The sequence below is a fragment of the Saimiri boliviensis genome, chromosome 16 (genome assembly GCF_048565385.1).
Source record: "Saimiri boliviensis isolate mSaiBol1 chromosome 16, mSaiBol1.pri, whole genome shotgun sequence".
Classification (NCBI taxonomy): Eukaryota; Metazoa; Chordata; class Mammalia; order Primates; family Cebidae; genus Saimiri; species Saimiri boliviensis.
Genome location: NC_133464.1, coordinates 61,284,823 through 61,304,061, shown reverse-complemented (window position 1 = coordinate 61,304,061; position 19,239 = coordinate 61,284,823). Strand labels below are relative to the sequence as shown.

Genomic DNA, 19,239 nt, shown 5'->3' with positions numbered 1-19,239 from the left:
ATGCTACTTAACAGCATTATAATTAGAGCAGTTTTACAATTTGAAAAAAATCTACTGGTAATTCAAAATGAGCAGTAAAAATGACTAATTCTTCTTATCTCCACAGTGTATCGGCTAGCTTATCTCCGGCTAAATACGCTGTGTGAACGCCTTCTGTCTGAGCACCCAGAACTAGAGCATATCATCTGGACCCTTTTCCAGCACACGCTGCAGAATGAATATGAACTTATGAGAGACAGGCATTTGGACCAAGTAAGAAAATAAAGCACTTCACCTTCTCTCCTCCCTACTTATTTGTTAACTGATTTCTGTTTTGTTTTGGATGGAGTCTCACTCTGTTGCCCAGACTGGAGTGCAGTGGCATGATCTCGGCTCACTGCAACCTCTGTCTCCTGGGTTCAAGTGATTCTCCTGCCTCAGCTTCCCAAGTAGCTGGGATTACAGGTGTGCACCACCATGCCTGGCTAATTTTTGTATTTTAGTAGAGATGGATTTTCACCATGTTGGCCAGGCTGGTCTTGAACTTCTGACCTCAGGTTATCCATCTGCCTACACCTCCCAAAGTGCTGAGATTACAGGCTTGAGCCACCTCACCCAGTCTTGTTAACGAATTTCTTAAGAAAGTATTAGATTCAAATGAGAAGCTAGATCAATTTATTATGCTTAATATATATTCACTTTTTGGCTACCATTTACATTTTTGTTGTAATTCTTACAAATTAAAGCTTTAGCACTCAAGAGTATGTTTCAGTAATTACTTACTTAATGACACAAAATATCTTACCTGTAAAGAAAATAACTGAAGAACCTTTTTATCATAGGCTTTTTCTGTGAGCTAGATTTCATTTTAGTGTGAAAACATGAGACTTAAGAATCAGTTGATTTAAAACAATACCTATTGAAAGAATGAATGAATGAAGTAAATTAGTTTTTAGTGAGAGAATGATCTTTCATATCTTCCTTTTTCTCTATAAAATAGGTTAATAAGAACAATATACTTTTGACTGGGTGCAATGGCCCATGCCTATAATTCCAGCACTTTGGGAGGCCAAGGTGGGCAGAACTCTTGAGCTCAGGAGTTTGAGACCAGCCTGTGCAACCTAGCAAAACTCAGTCTCTTCAAAAAATTAAAAAATTAGCCAGGTGTGGTGACTTGCACCTGTGGTCCCAGCTACTTGGCAGGCTGAAGTGGGAGGATTGCTTGAGCCCAGGAGATGGAGGTTGCCGTGAGCTGAGATACACCACTGTGCTCCAGCCTGGCTAACAGAGCAAGATTCTGTCTCAAAACAAATTTTTTTAATTAAAAAAAAAAAATCTCTACATATATAGTTAATAACTTTATTGACATAATTCACACACCATGAAAACCACACATTTAAAACGTATAGTTCAGTGGTTTTTAGTGTATTCATGGAGTTGTACAACCATCACCACAAACAATTTTAGAATTTGTATCACACCAGAAAGAAACTCCATACCCTTAAGCAGTCACCCCTATTCCCCTACCCACTCAGCCCAAGGTAATACTAATCTATTTTTTCTCTATAGACTTGCCTCTTCTAGACATTTCATATACATGGAATTATATAATACGTGATCTTTTGTGTATAGCTTCTTTCATTGAGCATAATGTTTTTAAGTTTCATCTGTATTGTAGCTTATATCAGTACTTCATTCCTTTTTATTGCCAGATAATATTCCATTGTATGGATATACCATATTATGCTTATCATTCATAAAGTGATGAACATTTGGGTTGTTTCTACTTTTTGGCTATGATGAATAATGTTTCTGTGAACATTCATGTACATGTTTTCATTTCTCTGGTTACATACCTAAGGGTAGAATTGGTAGGTCATACCATAGCTCTATGTTAACTTTTTGAGGAATGCCCAGATCATTTTCCAAAGTGGCTATACCATTTTACGTCCCTACCAATAATGTATGAGGTTGCAATTTCTCTATATTCTCACCAACTTTTTAATCTGTGTTTTTTTTTTTTTATCATAGCCATCCTAGTGGGTATAAAATGGCATCTCAGTGTGCTTTTGATTTGCATTTCTCCGATGGCTAATGATGGTGAGCACCTTTTCATGTGTTTACTGGCCATGTGTATATCTTCTTTAGAGAAATGTCTATTCAGATCCTTTGCCCAATTTTTTTTTTTTTTTTGAGATGGGAGTCTTGCTCTGTTACCCTGGCTAGAGTGCAGTGGCACAATCTCGGCTTACTGCAACGTCCACTTCCAGGTTTCAAGTGATTCTCCTGCCTCAGTCTCCCGGGTAGCTGGGATTACAGGCACACGCCACCACATCTGGCTAATTTTTGTATTTTTAGTAGAAACGGGGTTTCTCCATGTTGGTCAGGCTGGTCTCAACCTCCTGACTTTGTGATCAGCCCGCCTCGGCCTCCCAAAGTACTGGGATTACAGGCGTAAACCACCACACCCAGCTCAAATTTGAAGTTTTTAAGATTTATTCCTGTTTTCCTCTAAAAGGTTTATAGTTTTAGTTCTTACATTTAGGTTTTGCTCCATTTTGACCTAATTTTTTAATAGTTGAGGTAGGAGTCTAGCCTCATTCCCTTGTTTGTGAATAACTTATTGTTCCAGCACCATTTGTTGAAAAGGGTTTTTTTCTCTCGTCATTGACAGTTGTCAAAAAATCAGTTGACTGTAAATATATAAATATTTATTTCTGGACTCTCAATTCTGTTTCACTGATCTACATAAGCTATTCTTACGCCAGGACAACCCTGTATACACTTGGCTGGTAGGATGCCAAGCAAAAGATGATTTTTGGCATTCTTGCCAATCGTAGATGAGAGCAAGAATGTTGCAGAAGTAATGAGTACTTAAATTAGGCTATAAAGTTCATACAAATAAAGTCTGACATTTAAAGTCACAGGGAATCATTTTTAAATATCTTCTATTGAAATGTAATACACATATATAAAAACCTGCATCTCAAAAGGATACATTCTAATGAAAATTCATCAGCTTAGTTATGTAACCAACATCCACATCAAGAAATAAAACATTGTCAACAACACGTAAGACTCTCTTACATGCCCTTCCAGTCACCGTACCCTCACCACCACCACCAAGTAGGTTAAATATTATTTTATCTGCTAGTTTGAAGCATTTTCATACCTGGCTTTTTAAAGGGATAGTTATGCAAAATTAACTGATTCTAGTTTCAACTTTTCTGGGAAACATTTAAGGGACAGGAGCCAAAGTTAGGGTAATTTACAAACCAAGTGATCAGTCCTAAATAACTGAGCCTTGGTCGTTTGCATTTTGTTCTTTAAACACACTTTGAGTTACACACTTCATGTAGGCTTTCAAACTGAGCTCAGTATGGAAAGAAATAACTATGTAGGAAATTAAACTTTTCTTTTTTGAGGCTAAAAGAAAGAAAACAATTTTTTTTTTAGAACAAAACCATATAATAAAATTCTGACTACTTTTACATCATATTTGTTTACTAGATTATGATGTGTTCCATGTATGGCATATGCAAAGTGAAGAATATAGACCTTAAATTCAAAATCATTGTAACAGCATACAAAGATCTTCCTCATGCTGTTCAGGAGGTAGGTGAATTTCCATAGTAAATTTGTTTGGTAAATCCATATCTGTAATAAAGATAATTTTATTCATTAACAGGCTCATATATTCTGACCTTATTATGTAAATTTACAAATAAAAACTTTTATATTATTTATTTGTAACTTAAATGCTTAAATGGAATTGTAAGGAAAAGGCAAATCATGAAATTATTCATATTCGTGGGTTTTTAATAAAGTTAATAAGTAATACTTTGTGTAATAAGCAAGTATTTGTAATAAACCTGAGTCATAGTACATTAGATGATCTTTTATTTTTATTACTTTATAGGAAAAGTCAGCGTAAATGCAGCCTTGCAAAGAAATAATAAAAACGTTCAGTATAAACGTATTTTGTGTTTCCAGTTTACCTTCCCTTTAGAGAAATAGGAGTAGTAAAATATACTTGGTATGACACGTTTCATACTGTTCTGTGGAAAGTGAGTTGTGGGATATGTTTCCCATTTATTATTAGAGTTTTCAAAAGTAATACAAACCAAGTCATTTTTGTTTGTATGTTTGAAGTTATTTTAAATTCAATCATTTAAGTGTATAATGTATCAGAGGCATCTGATACAACCTCTGTGTTTTTACCTAACTACAATTTGAGTGAAATCTAACACTAAAATATAGTGCTTTTACTAAGTGTCTACTTCCTGCAATTGAGTAATGCATATTTAAACCCTTATAGAATGGGGGGATACAGGGAGGTACAGGCCAAAGGACATAGTCTAAATATTAATGGATAATATCACTGGCTTTCACTTAGTTCTGGCCCTTTGGTTCCCATAATGCTTTTCATTCTACCAGCCTGTCTACTCCTCTCTTCTTGGATGGGCAGCTATTCCATCTGCTGCCTGGCTGTTTCTCTCAACCATCCTATGACATTTCGCTTCTAGTAGAGCAGCTATAATCCAAGCCTAAGAAGGCATTTTAGATTATTTTTTCCTGTATAATATTTGCTTCTTACCAGTCAAAAAGTTTTACAAACTTTTAGAAAAGAAAGTCTAAAGGTAGAAATTTTAAAATTAATTTAACAAGTGAATTGTACTTTTTTTTTTACTCTTCTTCCTCAGACTTTCAAACGTGTTTTGATCAAAGAAGAGGAGTATGATTCTATTATAGTATTCTATAACTCAGTCTTCATGCAGAGACTGAAAACAAATATTTTGCAGTATGCTTCCACCAGGGTAAGTCAAAAGTATCCTTTCATTGGAAAAATCTAATTATAAAGTAATGGGTCCCATTAAAACATTAAATAAATAATACTACTTTTTTGTTTTTGCTCTAGCCCCCTACCTTGTCACCAATACCTCACATTCCTCGAAGCCCTTACAAGTTTCCTAGTTCACCCTTACGGATTCCTGGAGGGAACATCTATATATCACCCCTGAAGAGTCCATATAAAATTTCAGAAGGTCTGCCAACACCAACAAAAATGACTCCAGGAACAAGGTGTGTGTATTTTCTCTTTAGGGAAGTAGTAAAGAATGAAAAGGGGATAATTTCGATCCAAGAATAAAAATAGAAAGCTTTCTTCATTTCAAATAAGCTACTCTTGAGTCTATTTGTTTATTTAAGTAACATAATGAGAATCTAGGGGGAAAGAAAATCTATTTACTTGGATGGGTTTACAAATTTAGTTATCAGATTTCCTGACTGCTGGGGGTATCTTCTTTTGTTAACAATTTTTGAACCAGTTTGGTCATATGTTTCAAAACACTTTAATATTTTTGTAAGTAATCAAACAAAGCAGGTTACTTTAGGTTGAGTACTTTTAGTTTGTAGTTTATTGGATGTCCTATGAATTTTGCTTCCTGTGGATTTTGTTCATTCTGCTGGTTATATTAAATGTAGATTACTGTCAATTAAGTCTTTAGAAGTCCATTCCTAATCCCGCTGGCAGCCTCTTTACCACCTTACCTTGGGCAGGTCTCTGTCTCTACTACATAGTGGTGCTGTGGATCAGCAAAATGATGAGTATGAAGCTGTTTTAAATTCTCGGATGAAAGGTTGTGTGCAACTATAAATCATTATATTATCTTCCCATCCAACCACAAGTGCTCTCTGGCTTTGAAGTGCTTCAATTGACTAATTACATATTATCATGGGCTGTTTGAAACTGACTTTATTTGTGTAAAGTAGGAGGCAGATTAGCTAGGATAGTTAATGTAGTCTCATCTCAGAAATTGTCAGCCCATATGGTTGTCCCTAATGGACAAGAAAAGGCAGACATATTAGCCTTTTAGAAAATATTTGCATGGTATATTTAATTATTTAAATAGTACATACTAATGAAAAAAATTGCAACTCTACAGAAAAATATGAAGTAATAAATAATTGGCAATGTGATACAAATGCTCTCATGTGCCTCTATATCATCCTTTATTTATTTGGTGTCCGTATAGTTGGATATCTGTGTACTGACTCCTTCTACTTGTTCCAAGCTGCTAAGATGCCACGTCATGTCTATTTAAGGAAATTTACAGGCTGGGCGTGGTAGCTCACACCTGTAGTCCAAGCACTTTGGAGGCCAAGGCGGGCTGATCACCTGAGGTGGTGAATTCAAGACCAGCCCAACCAACATGGTGAAACCCCATCTTTAAACAAACAAACAAACAAAAACAAAAAACAAAAAACAAAAAAAGAAGAAAATTTACACAGTCCCATGCCACTATATGAAAACGTATACTTAGGTAGTTTTTAAATAGTGGTTATTAATCAATATTATGGTGATAATGATGGCTACTTCCTGATCCTTAGTGAAATCAATTCTGTGCTGGTATTCGTTAGCAAAAAAGTCACATTCTGAACATCCTGACTAATAAATCATTAGTCAGGCATTAGGAGAGCATTATATTTAGAATGATGACCACTCATCAAGGAATTGGAGGCCAAAAAAAAATCTCTATATGCACTAGTTCCATGTTCATGTTTTCAAACCTTTGTTGAGTCATGTCAGGCTAATGATGTTCTTCAGCTTTATTATCAAGAACATAAATTATATGGTTCAAATAAAGACAGACTAATAAAGATTTCTGACTATATATTTGATATATGATAACTAGCCTTTACTATACCAATATAGATGCTAATTAGATTTCTGATTATCACTTAATATTCTAAGTTTTTGCCAAATATAAATTGAATTTTAAATGAGAAAATATCAAAGAAATTTGATAACTTACCCATTGATTTATGAAGAACTAAGTAGGGGTAAACTTGAAACTTTCCTTTGCCCTCCTTAAATATGGGCAATGGCAAAATATGTTCTTGCAGACCTATAGTTTTTGCTTGAAAACTAAGAGACCGGGTGAGTATATGATTAAATGGGCACTGTTAGAGTAATCCCCAAATGAATATAGTTTGTCAGTAGTTCTAGGGTAGAGGTAACCTTTCACTTGGAATTCCTGATAGTTCAGAATGATGTATCTATGCTCATCTCTGCAAAATTGTATATGATTTTTATTACTAATTGGTATTTCATCTTAACTTGACAGAATCTTAGTATCAATTGGTGAATCATTTGGGGTGAGTATTTTATTTCTATGAAATATAATAGTACACATTGTAAGTATAAAAGTAAGTAAAGTTTTCTATAATTTGAATTTGCAAATGCTATTGTTCAAACACCTCACTCAGGCATATTGCGTAGAATTTTATGAGTTATATATATCTCAGATTTACTTTCAAATCAAGTTTAATCTCCAATTATACTCCTAATTAGTGAACTTCAAAACTTTCCTAAACATTCCTTTGAGATTATATAATACACGTATATACATTTGTGTGTATACATACATATATATGTGAACTGTTTTTGCTCACAACACTTCTATCACCCAATATGTGAGATTTTTTTTTTCTCACACAAATCTACTCTTCAACTCTCTGATTTTCTACAATTCAATTCATTTCTGAACACTAATTACCCAGAGTCAGCATCAGACTCCACAGGTTCAAGGGCTCCGTCCCACAAAACTGGTCTCACTACAGACACCAGTCAAAACTGTCAGGCTACACCACACTTCCATCTGACTTGGATACAAACTTAGGGGGTTTCCATGTGCCTCTTCCTTGGGTTTGATCACTTGCCAGAGTTAGTCACAAAACTCTGGAAACAATTTTACTTATTATTATCAGTTCATTATAAAAGATGCAAATGAAAAGGTGTTATATAGGGTGAGGTCCAGAAGAGTCCCTAGCACAGGAGCTTCTGTCCCGGGGAGTTGAGGTACACCACCTTCGCAGCACTTGGACATGTTTACCAACTCCAAAAGTCTCCCAACCTTGTTGTTGACAGGTTTTTATGGGGGTTTCGTTATGTAGGCATAACTGATTAACTCAATCTCCAACCCCCTCTGCTCCCTGGATAGAGGGTGGGGCCGAAAGTTCCAAGCTTCTACTCAAGGCTTGGTCTTTCTGTCAGCCACCTCTCATCCTGATTAGCTAGGTGCTCACCAAGTGTCACCTCATTAGAAGAAAAGATGGTCCTATCACCCTTATCACTTAGGAAATTTCAAAGGTTCTCGGAGCTCTGTTCCAGGAACTGGGGACAAAGACCAAATAGCTTCCTATGATACTATGTATGTATGTACATAACCTTGTAGGAATGTTTATAAAACAGTTTTGAAATCACTCATTATGAGAATGATTTGAAATGAGATACTCCAAAATGTAAGTCCTATATCCATATGTCACCACCCTGTCCCTGCCTATCTTCTCTTTCCATACATATAAACTTTTTGTTTGTCCTTCCTCTCAGACTTCTCAGACTTCTAGGATATTCTTTTTCTGGCACACTGATTAGGAATTGGTTACATGACACCCTGACTCAATGAAAGTGGCAGGGCTTCATTCTAAGAGATCCAAGGGTGGAGAGAGATCCAAGATGGCTGATCACTAGCAGCTCAGGATTGTAGCTCCCAGTGAAAGCTCAAAGAACGAGAGGACGCCACACCTTCACATGAATTCTTGTTGTTCACGCACCAGGAGATTCCCAGCAGAGGAGCCCCACGGGTTGCCAGCGCGACTCTTGTGACCGGTGAGGCAGTTTTGCCGGCGCCTCGGAGCATTGGTTCTTGGTGCAGAGTCAGAAAAGCACCATCAATCTTAACGCCGCTGATTGAGTCGGCGCAGTGGTTTGCTCAGATTTCGGTGCTAATCAATAAGTTGGACGTCCACTCAGAAACCCAACTATAAAGACGGTAATTATGAAGACCACAGATGGATAAATCTACAACAAAGGGAAGAAAACAGCCAAAAAAGGCTGAGAACACTCAAGATCAGAACGCCTCTCCCTCAGCAGGGGATCACAGTTCCTCATCAGCAACGAAACAAGGCTTGATGGAAAACGAGTGTGTTCCAGTTACAGAAGCAGACTTCAAAATATGGATAATAAGAAGCTTCTGTGAATTAAAAGAACTTGTTCTAACCCAATCCAAAGAAACTAAGAACTTTGAAAAAAGGTTTGACGAAATGTTAACAAGAATACACAATTTAGAGAGGAAAATAAGTGAATTGATGGAGCTGAAAAACACAATACAAGAACTACGTGAAGTATGCACAAGTTTTAACATCCAGATTGATCAAGCAGAAGAAAGGATATCAGAGGTCGAAGACCAACTCAATGAAATAAAACAAGAAGACAAGATTAGAGAAAAAAGGATAAAAAGGAACGAGTCTCCAAGAAATATGGGACTATGTGAAAAGACCTAATCTACGCTTGATAGGTGTACCTGAATGTGACGAAGAGAATGAATCCAAGCTGGAAAGTACGCTTCAGGATATTATTCAGGAAAATTTTCCCAACCTAGTAAGGCAGGATAATATCAACTCCAGGTGATACAAAGAGCACCACAAAGATATTCCTCAAGAAGAGCAACTTCAAGGCACATAATCGTCAGATTCACCAGGGTTGAAATGAAGGAGAAAATACTAAGGGCAGCCAGAGAGAAAGGTCAGGTTACCCACAAAGGGAAGCCTATCAGACTTACAGCAGATCTCTCAGCAGAAACCCTACAAGCCAGAAGAGAGTGGGGACCAATATTCAACATCCTTAAAGAAAAGAACTTTCAACCAAGAATTTCACATCCAGCCAAACTAAGCTTCATAAGTGAAGGAAAAATAAAGTTTTTTGTGAACAAGCAAGCACTCAGAGATTTCATCACCAGCAGGCCTGCTTTACAAGAGCTTCTGAAAGAACCACTACACATAGAAAGGAACAAACAGTATCAGCCTTTCTAAAAAATACCAAAAAGTAAAGAGCATCAATATAATGAAGAATTTACATCAACTACTGGGCAAAATAGCCAGCTAATATTAAATGGCAGTATTAAACTCACATATATCATTGTTAATTCTAAATTTAAATTGACTAAATCCCCCAATCCAAAGACAGACAGGCAATTTGGTTAAAAACCCATCAGTATGCTGCATCCAGACCCATCTCACATTCAAGGATACACAAAGACTCAAAACAAGGGATGGAGAAAGATTTACCAACCAAACGAGAGCTAAAATAAATAAATAAAAAGCAGAAGTTACAATTTTTGCCTTTGATAAAATAGTTGTTAAAGCAACAAAGATCAAAAGAAGCAAAGAAGGACATTATATAATGATAAAAGGATCAATGCAACAACAAGAAGAGCTAAAGATCCTAAATATATACGCACCCAATACAGGAATACCCAGACATACAAGACTAATAAAGATACTTAGACTCCCACACAATAATAGTGGGAGACTTTAACATTAATATTAGACAGATCAATGAGACAGAATATTAACAACGATATCCAGGACTTGAACTCAGATCTGGAACAAGTAAACGTAATTAACATTTATAGAACTCTCCACTTTAAATACACAAAATATACACTCTTATCAGTACCACATCATATCAACTTAGAAATTTAAACGAAATGTTGGTTGGCTCCTTGTTTGTTATTCTGTTCCCTCATTTTCTTTTATGTCTCCATTATTAAGGACAATTATAGGCATACCCATATTTAGACTGCATTCTAGCCCGGGCAATAAAGCAATACCCCCATCCTCTCTCCCTCTTCCTCTTTCTCTTTCTTCCTCTTCTTTATTCTTTTTCTTATTATTCTTTAAAAAAAAAAAAACAAAAAACAAAAAACAAAAAAAAAACAAAAAACAGAGATCCAAGGGAAAGCTTTTTTTTGAAACATTTATTCCAGGCTGCAAATCCTTGGCTCTAGTTGACCTTCCATTAAAGTCGCTAATTCAGCAGTCTCAGATTCAGTACGCATTACTATTAATATGTTGCGTTGCACCATCTCCACACTTCCTGAGAGCATATTTTTTATTTTTTTTAATTTTTATTTTTAGAGACAGTATTTCACTCTGTCACCTACTCATTGTAACCTCAAACTTTTGGGCTCAAGTAATCCTCTCACCTTAGCCTCCCAAGTTGCCAGAACTACAGGCATGCACCACCATGTCCAGCTAATTTTTTAAATTTTTTTGTAGAGACAGGGTCTCGCTATGTTGCCCAGATTGGTCTTGAACTCCTGGCTTCAACAATCCCCTGCCTCAACCTCCCAAAGAGAGCTGGGATTACAGACATGAGCCACTGCACCTGGATAGAGAGCTTATATTATTATTATTATTATTTTTTTTTTTTTTTTCAAATTGAGACAGAGTTTCACTTTTGTTGCCCAGGCTAGATTGTAGTGGCCGATCTCGGCTACTGCAGCCTCCACCTCCTGGGTTCAAGGGATTCTCCTGCCTCAGCCTCCCGAGTAGTTGGGATAACAGGCATGCCCCACCACACCTGGCTAATTTTTTTTTTATTTTTAGTAGAGACGGGGTTTCTCCATGTTAGTAAGGCTGGTCTCAAACTCCCAACCTCAAGTGATCCTCTCGCCTCAGCCTCCCAAAATGCTGGGATTACAGGCATCAGCCACTGCAGCTGGCCAAGAGCTTATATGCTTATAGGAATGGGAAGACTGCCTATATTATGTATTGTTACATAATGTATTACCCCCAAACTTAGTGACTTAAAACAAACATTTATTATCGCCATTTCTGTGGGTCAGTAATCTAGGCATGACTTAGCTGGACCAGAGTTTTTCCAAAGTCTGTGATCAAGGTGTCAGCTGGGCCTGCAGTCACCTCAAGCCTCCACTGGAGGAGCATTCACTAGCAGACTTATTCAAATGGCCATTGGCTGATCCTGTATGGGTGCTGGCCCCTCTATTGGTTTCTTGCCCTTGGGCCCCTCCATAGTGCTACTTGCTGCTTACAACACGAAGGCTTGCTTTGCCCAGAGCAGGGACTCTGAGGGAGGCTGGGAAATAAAGAGCAAGTTATAGAAGTTGCAGTCTTTTTGTAATCTCATTATAGAAATGACAGTCCATTACTTTTGGCATATTATTTTGGTTAGAAGCAAGACTAGTAGATCTAGCCCAGACACAAGGGGAGGAGGATCACACAAGGAGGTGAATACGAGGAGGTGGAGTCATTGGGAGCCATCTGAGAGGCTGCCTACCACACTGCCCCAAGTAACTAGGGAGAGGTAAAAGTTTGTATGCCAAATGACCAAGTGTAAAATGTATGTTGCAATAGTTGATGATGGGCTGCAGCTGTCAGGCTTTACAAAGGAGCTATGGGGCCTTATAAGGACAGTTGGAGCTGGCTAGTTATCACATGGTGGTCTTCAAACATTTTTGCTTGCCATAACCTCTAAAATAATTGAGAAAAAGTTGAACGTACTTCCGTATCTTAAAGCTGATAATTTAAAATATTATAAATTTAATAGCAGCAAAGGATTCAGTTTCTGTTAAATTGTATATGTGCTCCAAATAGATTTACCATCAAAACCTGTTTCGAATTTAATATTGGAAGAATTCACTCATTAAATTTTTGGAAAATAAAGCATAATTGGCAAAGCTAATCCTCACTCTTGATTCTATCAATCAAATCAGATATAATTTCTATCAGAAACTCTATAAGACTTGTCAGCATAATACCCATAAAGTGAATCAAAAATTATTATTCATTGAACACATAATCTCTTATCAAATTCTTGTGACCTTCCCTCTGCTGGTTATATAGTAGCCTAAAAAAAAAAAAAAATGTCAAAAGCAAATTTCCAGAAAGCTGTTCCAACTTGCCTACTTCTACAACGTCCTGTATAGGTGGGTTCTGAAAATGAGGAACCAGGACTTGCAGAGTAGTCAGTTGCTGGAGGAAGAATGTGAGCTGCATGGAAAAGACAGGAGGATTTACAAAGAGTGGGTGTTTAACTGGGGATGGAATTAGGGAGTTATTCTGATTTTTACATTTTTCATATATTTTATTTGGTCCAATGAAGCAGAAAATTAAAATGAAGTGATTATGTCTGCCTGTTTTTGACACACCTCAAACTATAACTTGAGGTTGCTAAATACAAAACACTGGCATTTAATAATTTAAAGTATTCTATAATTTGTAGACTTCTGAGAAGTTCCAGAAAATAAATCAGATGGTTTGTAACAGTGACCGTGTGCTCAAAAGAAGCGCTGAAGGAAGCAACCCTCCTAAACCGCTGAAAAAACTACGCTTTGATATCGAAGGATCAGATGAAGCAGATGGAAGGTAGGAACCATTATAGAATGTTTTCCAGTAGCTGAGATGGGGAGTCCAGAGTCTCAGCATTGCTCCTGACTTACACCTGTTTCTTTCATGCCAAGTTTATTTGGAAGTTGTGAGAATGGCTCCAAATAATAGATATGAGTGTAGTACAACGTTAAAAACGCTGTACAAATTGTTTGCCAACATTCAGTGAAGATAGTTAATGTTAAAACCTGCTCTTTTTTACAAAGCTATTGATACAATTTTATTATTCTTAACATTAAACTTTAAAACGTTTACTCTTGAAAAATATTAACCACTGTGTTTTGTAAGAACACTGAAAAATATATAGCATCATAAATTTGTGACATTTATGTTTTAGATGGTTTTTAAATGTTAAAATTAAAAGCTACTCACTAAAATAATCACATAAAATAAGTCATCGTAAGCATCATAGTTATTGGAAATTTGAATTTTTCACTTATAAATACACATAAAATACTTTGCATTTTTTCAATCTACAGTAAACACCTCCAAGGGGAGTCCAAATTTCAGCAGAAACTGGCAGAAATGAGTAAGTACTTATTTCACCTTGTGTAAATGAAAGACACAATTGTTTACACTGCAAGAAGTCTTTTCATTATATAAAAGAATGTATAATTTCTTCAGTTGGCAGGCTTGTTTATACACTTAAAATATAATTCAATTAAGATTATTTACCTACAAACATTTGTGGATTAAATGTATGATGCCAAGTGAAGGTCACTTTTACCCTCTTTATGATCTTTAATGCAGGAGGACTGAGAAGTGAAACATTGGGCCGTGCGTGGTGGCTCATGCCTGTAATCCCAGCATTTTGGGAGGCTGAGGCGGGTGGATTACCTGAGGCTGGGAATTCGAGACCAGCCTGACCAACATGGAAAAACCCCGTCACTACTAATAATACAAAAATTAGCCAGGCATGGTGGCGCATGCCTGTAATCCGAGCTACCCAGGAGGCTGAGGCACGAGAATCTCTTGAACCCAGGAGGTGGAGGTTGTGGTGAGCCAGGATTGCACCATTGTACTCCAGCCTGGACAACAAGAATGAAACTCTGTCTCAAAAAAGAAAAATAAAAAAAGAAGTGAAACATTGCTTGACTGTGTTCAACACAGATGGCTACAGTTAGAAAATAATTTAGCAGAAATATAAAGAGGAACTATTTAAGAGTGTTAGATAGGGAAAGGTTTGATAAACCTGGCATATGTAAACATCATCACCCTTATTTAAGGAATAACCTTTGATTCTGCCATTACTGAACTTTCCTAATGTGCAAATCTTAAACAATTTCAAACAAAAGTTTCCATTACTGGAAATCAGAATTTTAATAAAGAACGCTATGTCATTTTCCAAGTTATACAGAGTGATATAATGTTAGGGTAAGTGGAATTCTATTCAGAGTTACTCTGAGAGTAGAAAACAATTAATCGAGGAATAGTAGATGGCAAGCAAATTAGGAAAGAGGTAAAAGTTCATTAACTACTATTGGGTTGTCTTAGGTAGCTGTGGTAGTGAGTGTAACATTTCCCAGTATCTAGTACCAGATCCATTGATAGGAAAAGGAACTGGGATTTTGAAAGAAGAAAAACATGTAGAAGATAGGTGTTACAACTATCATTCCTAAGTCACAGGACACACCAATGAGAACAATACCAATTAAAATAAAATGAGAGACTTTCTCTTAATACATCTTTATAGATACTAACTTTGAAAATAGAAGATATTTATAAGAATGCTTTTGTTTTTTTTTTTTAAAAAAAAACTTTTTTTCTATATTTATAAGAATGCTTTTGCTTTTTAAAAAAAAAAAACTTTTTTTTCTATGTATTATTTTTAAAGTGTAATTAAAACTAAATAAAACAAAAGTTTCTAGTTATAAATGAATTGCTTTTTGGATTTTACATCAACTTATATATATATTCCTATTTTAACTTTTAAACAGTTGTGTCTTTTCCCCTCAGTACATGAAAACAGACAAGAGACTTATAACCAAAATCAGGCCTTGAAAACATATGGAAACATTTTGGAACCCACAAATATGCATTTAAAAAAGAGCTGAAAGCTGTAAAAACATGTATATTTTCTTAGAGAAGAGTTCAGTTGCTATAGTTAGTACATTTCCCAGTGATACACTTAGCTATGATGGCGAGCTTCCTCTGCCAGGCCAAAGTTCAGGACCTTTGTGCATATACAAAATTGTGAAAAAGCAGCCAGAATTTTAACCCCTGAGGCTAAGGCATTTCTTTCAGATACTCTTCAGCTTTTCTTAAAGAATTACATTTAGAAAAGATCATCATACAATGCTGGATTGCCCAGAATGAAAGGGCAAAAGGAGGACAGTTAGAGAACTATTGACTATTTTTCTTTATTTTCCAAATGTGCTTCTTTATAAAGAGCTCATGCCTACCTCTAAAATCAAGTTAAGAATTTTTAAGAAATTTAAAATAAATATTCTGGCTTTGTCTATATTGTAATTAATAATATGCTTTTAACATGGCCATGTCCCAGGTAGGCACAGTGGCTCATGTCTCTAATACCGTCACTTTGGGAGGGCAAGGGAGGAGGATTGCTTGAGGCCAGGAGTTCAAGATCAGCCTAGGCAACATAGCAAAACCTCATCTTTGCAAAAAATTCCAAAAATTAGCCAGGTGTGGTGGCATGAGCCTGTAGTCTTAGCTACTGAGGAGGCTGAGGTAGAAGGATTGCTTGAGTCCAGAAGGTCAAGTCTGTAGTTAGTCATGATTGTGCCATTGCACTCCAGTTTAGGCAACAGAGCAAGAGCCTATCTTAAAAAAAAAAAAAAAAAAAAAAGCCTAATTTAAATGAGTTATGATCTGATGTATTTGCAGTACCTGCAGGGCATCTCCAAACGTAAGGAAAACTATAGCTTTGTAAACAATACCACCACTCACTCTGGCAGGATCAGTCTGGGCCAGCTGAGTATGCTAGTCTGCTGAAGTATATGCCACGCCTCAACCACTTCATCTCTGGAGTAGTAGCCCACAAAATGGGGCATACCTGGAAGTATGCAAGATCATCTTTTGGGGTACATAAAATAGAAGTTCTATTGATCTCATCTTGTTTTAATGTTTGCTGGGGGTATGTGTTTTGTAATTCATACATACATATATTTTTGTGGTACAGGCTTGGAAAAAAATGTACTCACAAGTATATATAATTTTTAAAAATTTGGAGACCACTGCTTTTTGGAGGCGAAGTGGGAGGAAATTTTTATTTATTGTTTTTAAACTGATATATCATAGTTATACATATTTTAGGGGTACATGTGATGTTTTAATACATGTACACCAGGTGTAATGATCAAATCCAGATTATCGGGATATCTGTTACCTCAAACATTTATCTTTTCTTTGCACTGGGACCATTACAATTCTAGCTACTTTGAAATATGCAATAAATTATTGTTAACTATGACTCCCTACAGTATTATCAAATACTAGAATGAAGACCACTGCTTTGGCAAGGTCCTGAGCGCCTCAATTTGACATGAGCATAATATATATGGCAGCCACTTGCCACCTTACTCAGTACCATCAGTGCTGTTAACAGTTCTTCATTCTTTTTCCAGCATCTACTCGAACACGAATGCAAAAGCAGAAAATGAATGACAGCATGGATACCTCAAACAAGGAAGAAAAATGAGGCTCTCAGGACCTTGTTGGTACACCTTTGGCTTCATTGTCTCTCACAGATATGACTGTATCACTTTCCCAGGTTCTGTTTCTGGCCACATCTAATATCTTCAGCTCTTTTTGTGGATACAAAATGTGCAGATGCAATTGTTTGGGTGATTCCTAAGCCACTTGAAATGTTAATCATTGTTATTTACACAAGATTGAAAATCTTGTGTAAATCCTGCCATTTAAAAAGTTGTAGCAAACTGTTTCTACTTCCAAAGTAAAATTGCTCTGCTTTAGTAAGGATGGCCCCAGAGTGGGAGTCCTGATATCCCACGCCTATCTGACTACTTTGCCTTCTTTTGTAGCATATAGGTGATGTATGCTCTTGTTTTTATTAATTTATATGTCTATTTTTTTAATTTAACATGAACACCCTTAGAAACTATGTCCTATCTTCCAAATGTAATTTGATTGACTGCCCATTCACCCAAAATTATCCTGAACTCTTATGCTAAAATGGATTTTATTAGAAATTAGAAAAAAATTACTAATTTTGCATAATAGATTTTATTTTACTATTGGAATCTCATATGCTGTGTGCTTGTTTTATAAATTTTTGCTTTTAAATAAAAGCTGGAAGCAAAGTATAAACATGATACTATCATACTACTGACACAGATTTCGTACCTCAGAACTTAAAAGAACTTATTCTTTTCTTCATCCAACTTATATTTTTAAATGAAGATTATTGATAGTACTCTTGGTTTTTATACCATTCAGATCACTGAATTTATAAAGTACCCATCTAGCACTTCAAAAAGTGAAGTGTTCTGCCAGCTCTTAGGTGTAGAGGACCCTAACACAGTATATTCCAAGTGCACTTTCTAATGTTTCTGGGTCCTGAAGAATTAAGAAACAAATTAATTTTATTCCATAAACAGACTGTTAACTATAGGAGCCTTAATTTTTTTGCATAGAGATTTGTCTAATTGCATCTCAAAAATTATTCTGCCCTCCTAAATTTGGGAAGGTTTGTGTTTTCTCTGGAATGGTACATGTCTTCCATCTATCTTTTGAACTGGCAATTGTCTATTTTATCTTTTACTTTTTAAGTCAGTATGGTCTAACACTGGCATGTTCAAAGCCACATTATTTCTAGTCCAAAATTACAAGTAATCAAAGGTCATTATGGGTTAGGCATTAATGTTTCTATCTGATTTTGTGCAAAAGCTTCAAATTAAAACCGCTGCATTAGAAAAAGAGGCGCTTCTCCCCTCCCCTACACCTAAAGGTATATTTAAACTATCTTGTGTGATTAACTTATTTAGAGATGGTGTAACTTAAAATAGGTGGTATTTAAGGTAGCTTCAGCTAGCTTTTAGGAAAATCACTTTGTCTAACTCAGAATTCTTTTTAAAAAGAAATCTGGTCTTGTTAGAAAACAAAATTTTATTTTCTGCTCAATTAAGTTTCAAACTTACTATTTTGACAGTTATCTTGATAACAATGGCACTAGAAAACTTTACTCCATTTCATCATTAATTTCTGCATGAATATTATACAAATCAGTTAGTTTTTAGGTCAAGGGCTTACTATTTCTGGGTCTTTTGCTACTAAGTTCACATTAGAATTAGTGCCAGAATTTTAGGAACTTCAGAGATCATGTATTGAGATTTCCTAAATAATGCTTCAGATATTATTGCTTTATTGCTTTTTTGTATTGGTTAAAACTATACATTTAAAATTGCTATGTTACTATTTTCTATAATTAATAGTTTGTCTATTTTAAAATAAATTAGTTATTAAGAGTCTTAATGGTCTGATGTTATGTTCTGTGTATTAAGTATATGAATGCTCCTCTTCTAGGAGAAGATAGATAGGCGATAACTCTCCTAGTATATCATCCATTCTTAGCCTTTAAGGGGCTCTATATGCTAGTGATTTCCAAATTTATTTTTTCAGCCCTGATCTTTTCACAGAGGACAAGGTTCTTATCGCCAACAGAACTCTTGATTCCTACTCCCCTCTACCCAGTTGCTCAAAATACAAACTGAAATCAAATAAAAATCTCTTTTTCCTACCCTGGTCTTTCTCCATTTTATTAAACACTTATCAAGTCAAAAACTTAAGAGCTATCTGCTGATTCTTGTCTGGACCACTGCTAAAGACTTCTAACTCCCTGTTCCCTTTCTTTACTGTTAAACTCCTTAAAGAACAAAAATGTTTCTTTAAAAATGTAAATTGTTCACATTGCTCCTCTACTTGAAGTACTTATCAGGAATTATAAAGCCCACACTGACTTCCCATTCTCATCTTGTAGAATTTTCTCCTTGTCACTGTGCTTTAGCCACACTGACTTTTTTCTTTAAAATG

General features: G+C 35.9%; 1 protein-coding gene across 2 annotated transcripts in view; it reads left to right on the top strand.

Moving 5' to 3' along the window:
• The window catches only part of RB1 (RB transcriptional corepressor 1), a 160,967-nt gene extending 142,021 nt beyond the window's left edge, over positions 1–18,946 (top strand). The window contains exons 20-27 of one of the 2 annotated variants that reach the window (XM_003942219.3): positions 107–252; positions 3,490–3,594; positions 4,683–4,796; positions 4,898–5,061; positions 7,107–7,137; positions 13,067–13,209; positions 13,710–13,759; positions 16,815–18,946. In XM_003942219.3, coding sequence (XP_003942268.1) covers positions 107–252; positions 3,490–3,594; positions 4,683–4,796; positions 4,898–5,061; positions 7,107–7,137; positions 13,067–13,209; positions 13,710–13,759; positions 16,815–16,888 — 827 coding nt within the window. In that variant the 3' untranslated portion in view covers positions 16,889–18,946. Of the gene's footprint in view, positions 1–106; positions 253–3,489; positions 3,595–4,682; positions 4,797–4,897; positions 5,062–7,106; positions 7,138–13,066; positions 13,210–13,709; positions 13,760–16,795 lie in introns of both variants that reach the window. The other variant, XM_074387700.1, reaches the window with a different exon arrangement.
• The last annotated feature ends 293 nt before the right edge of the window (positions 18,947–19,239 follow it).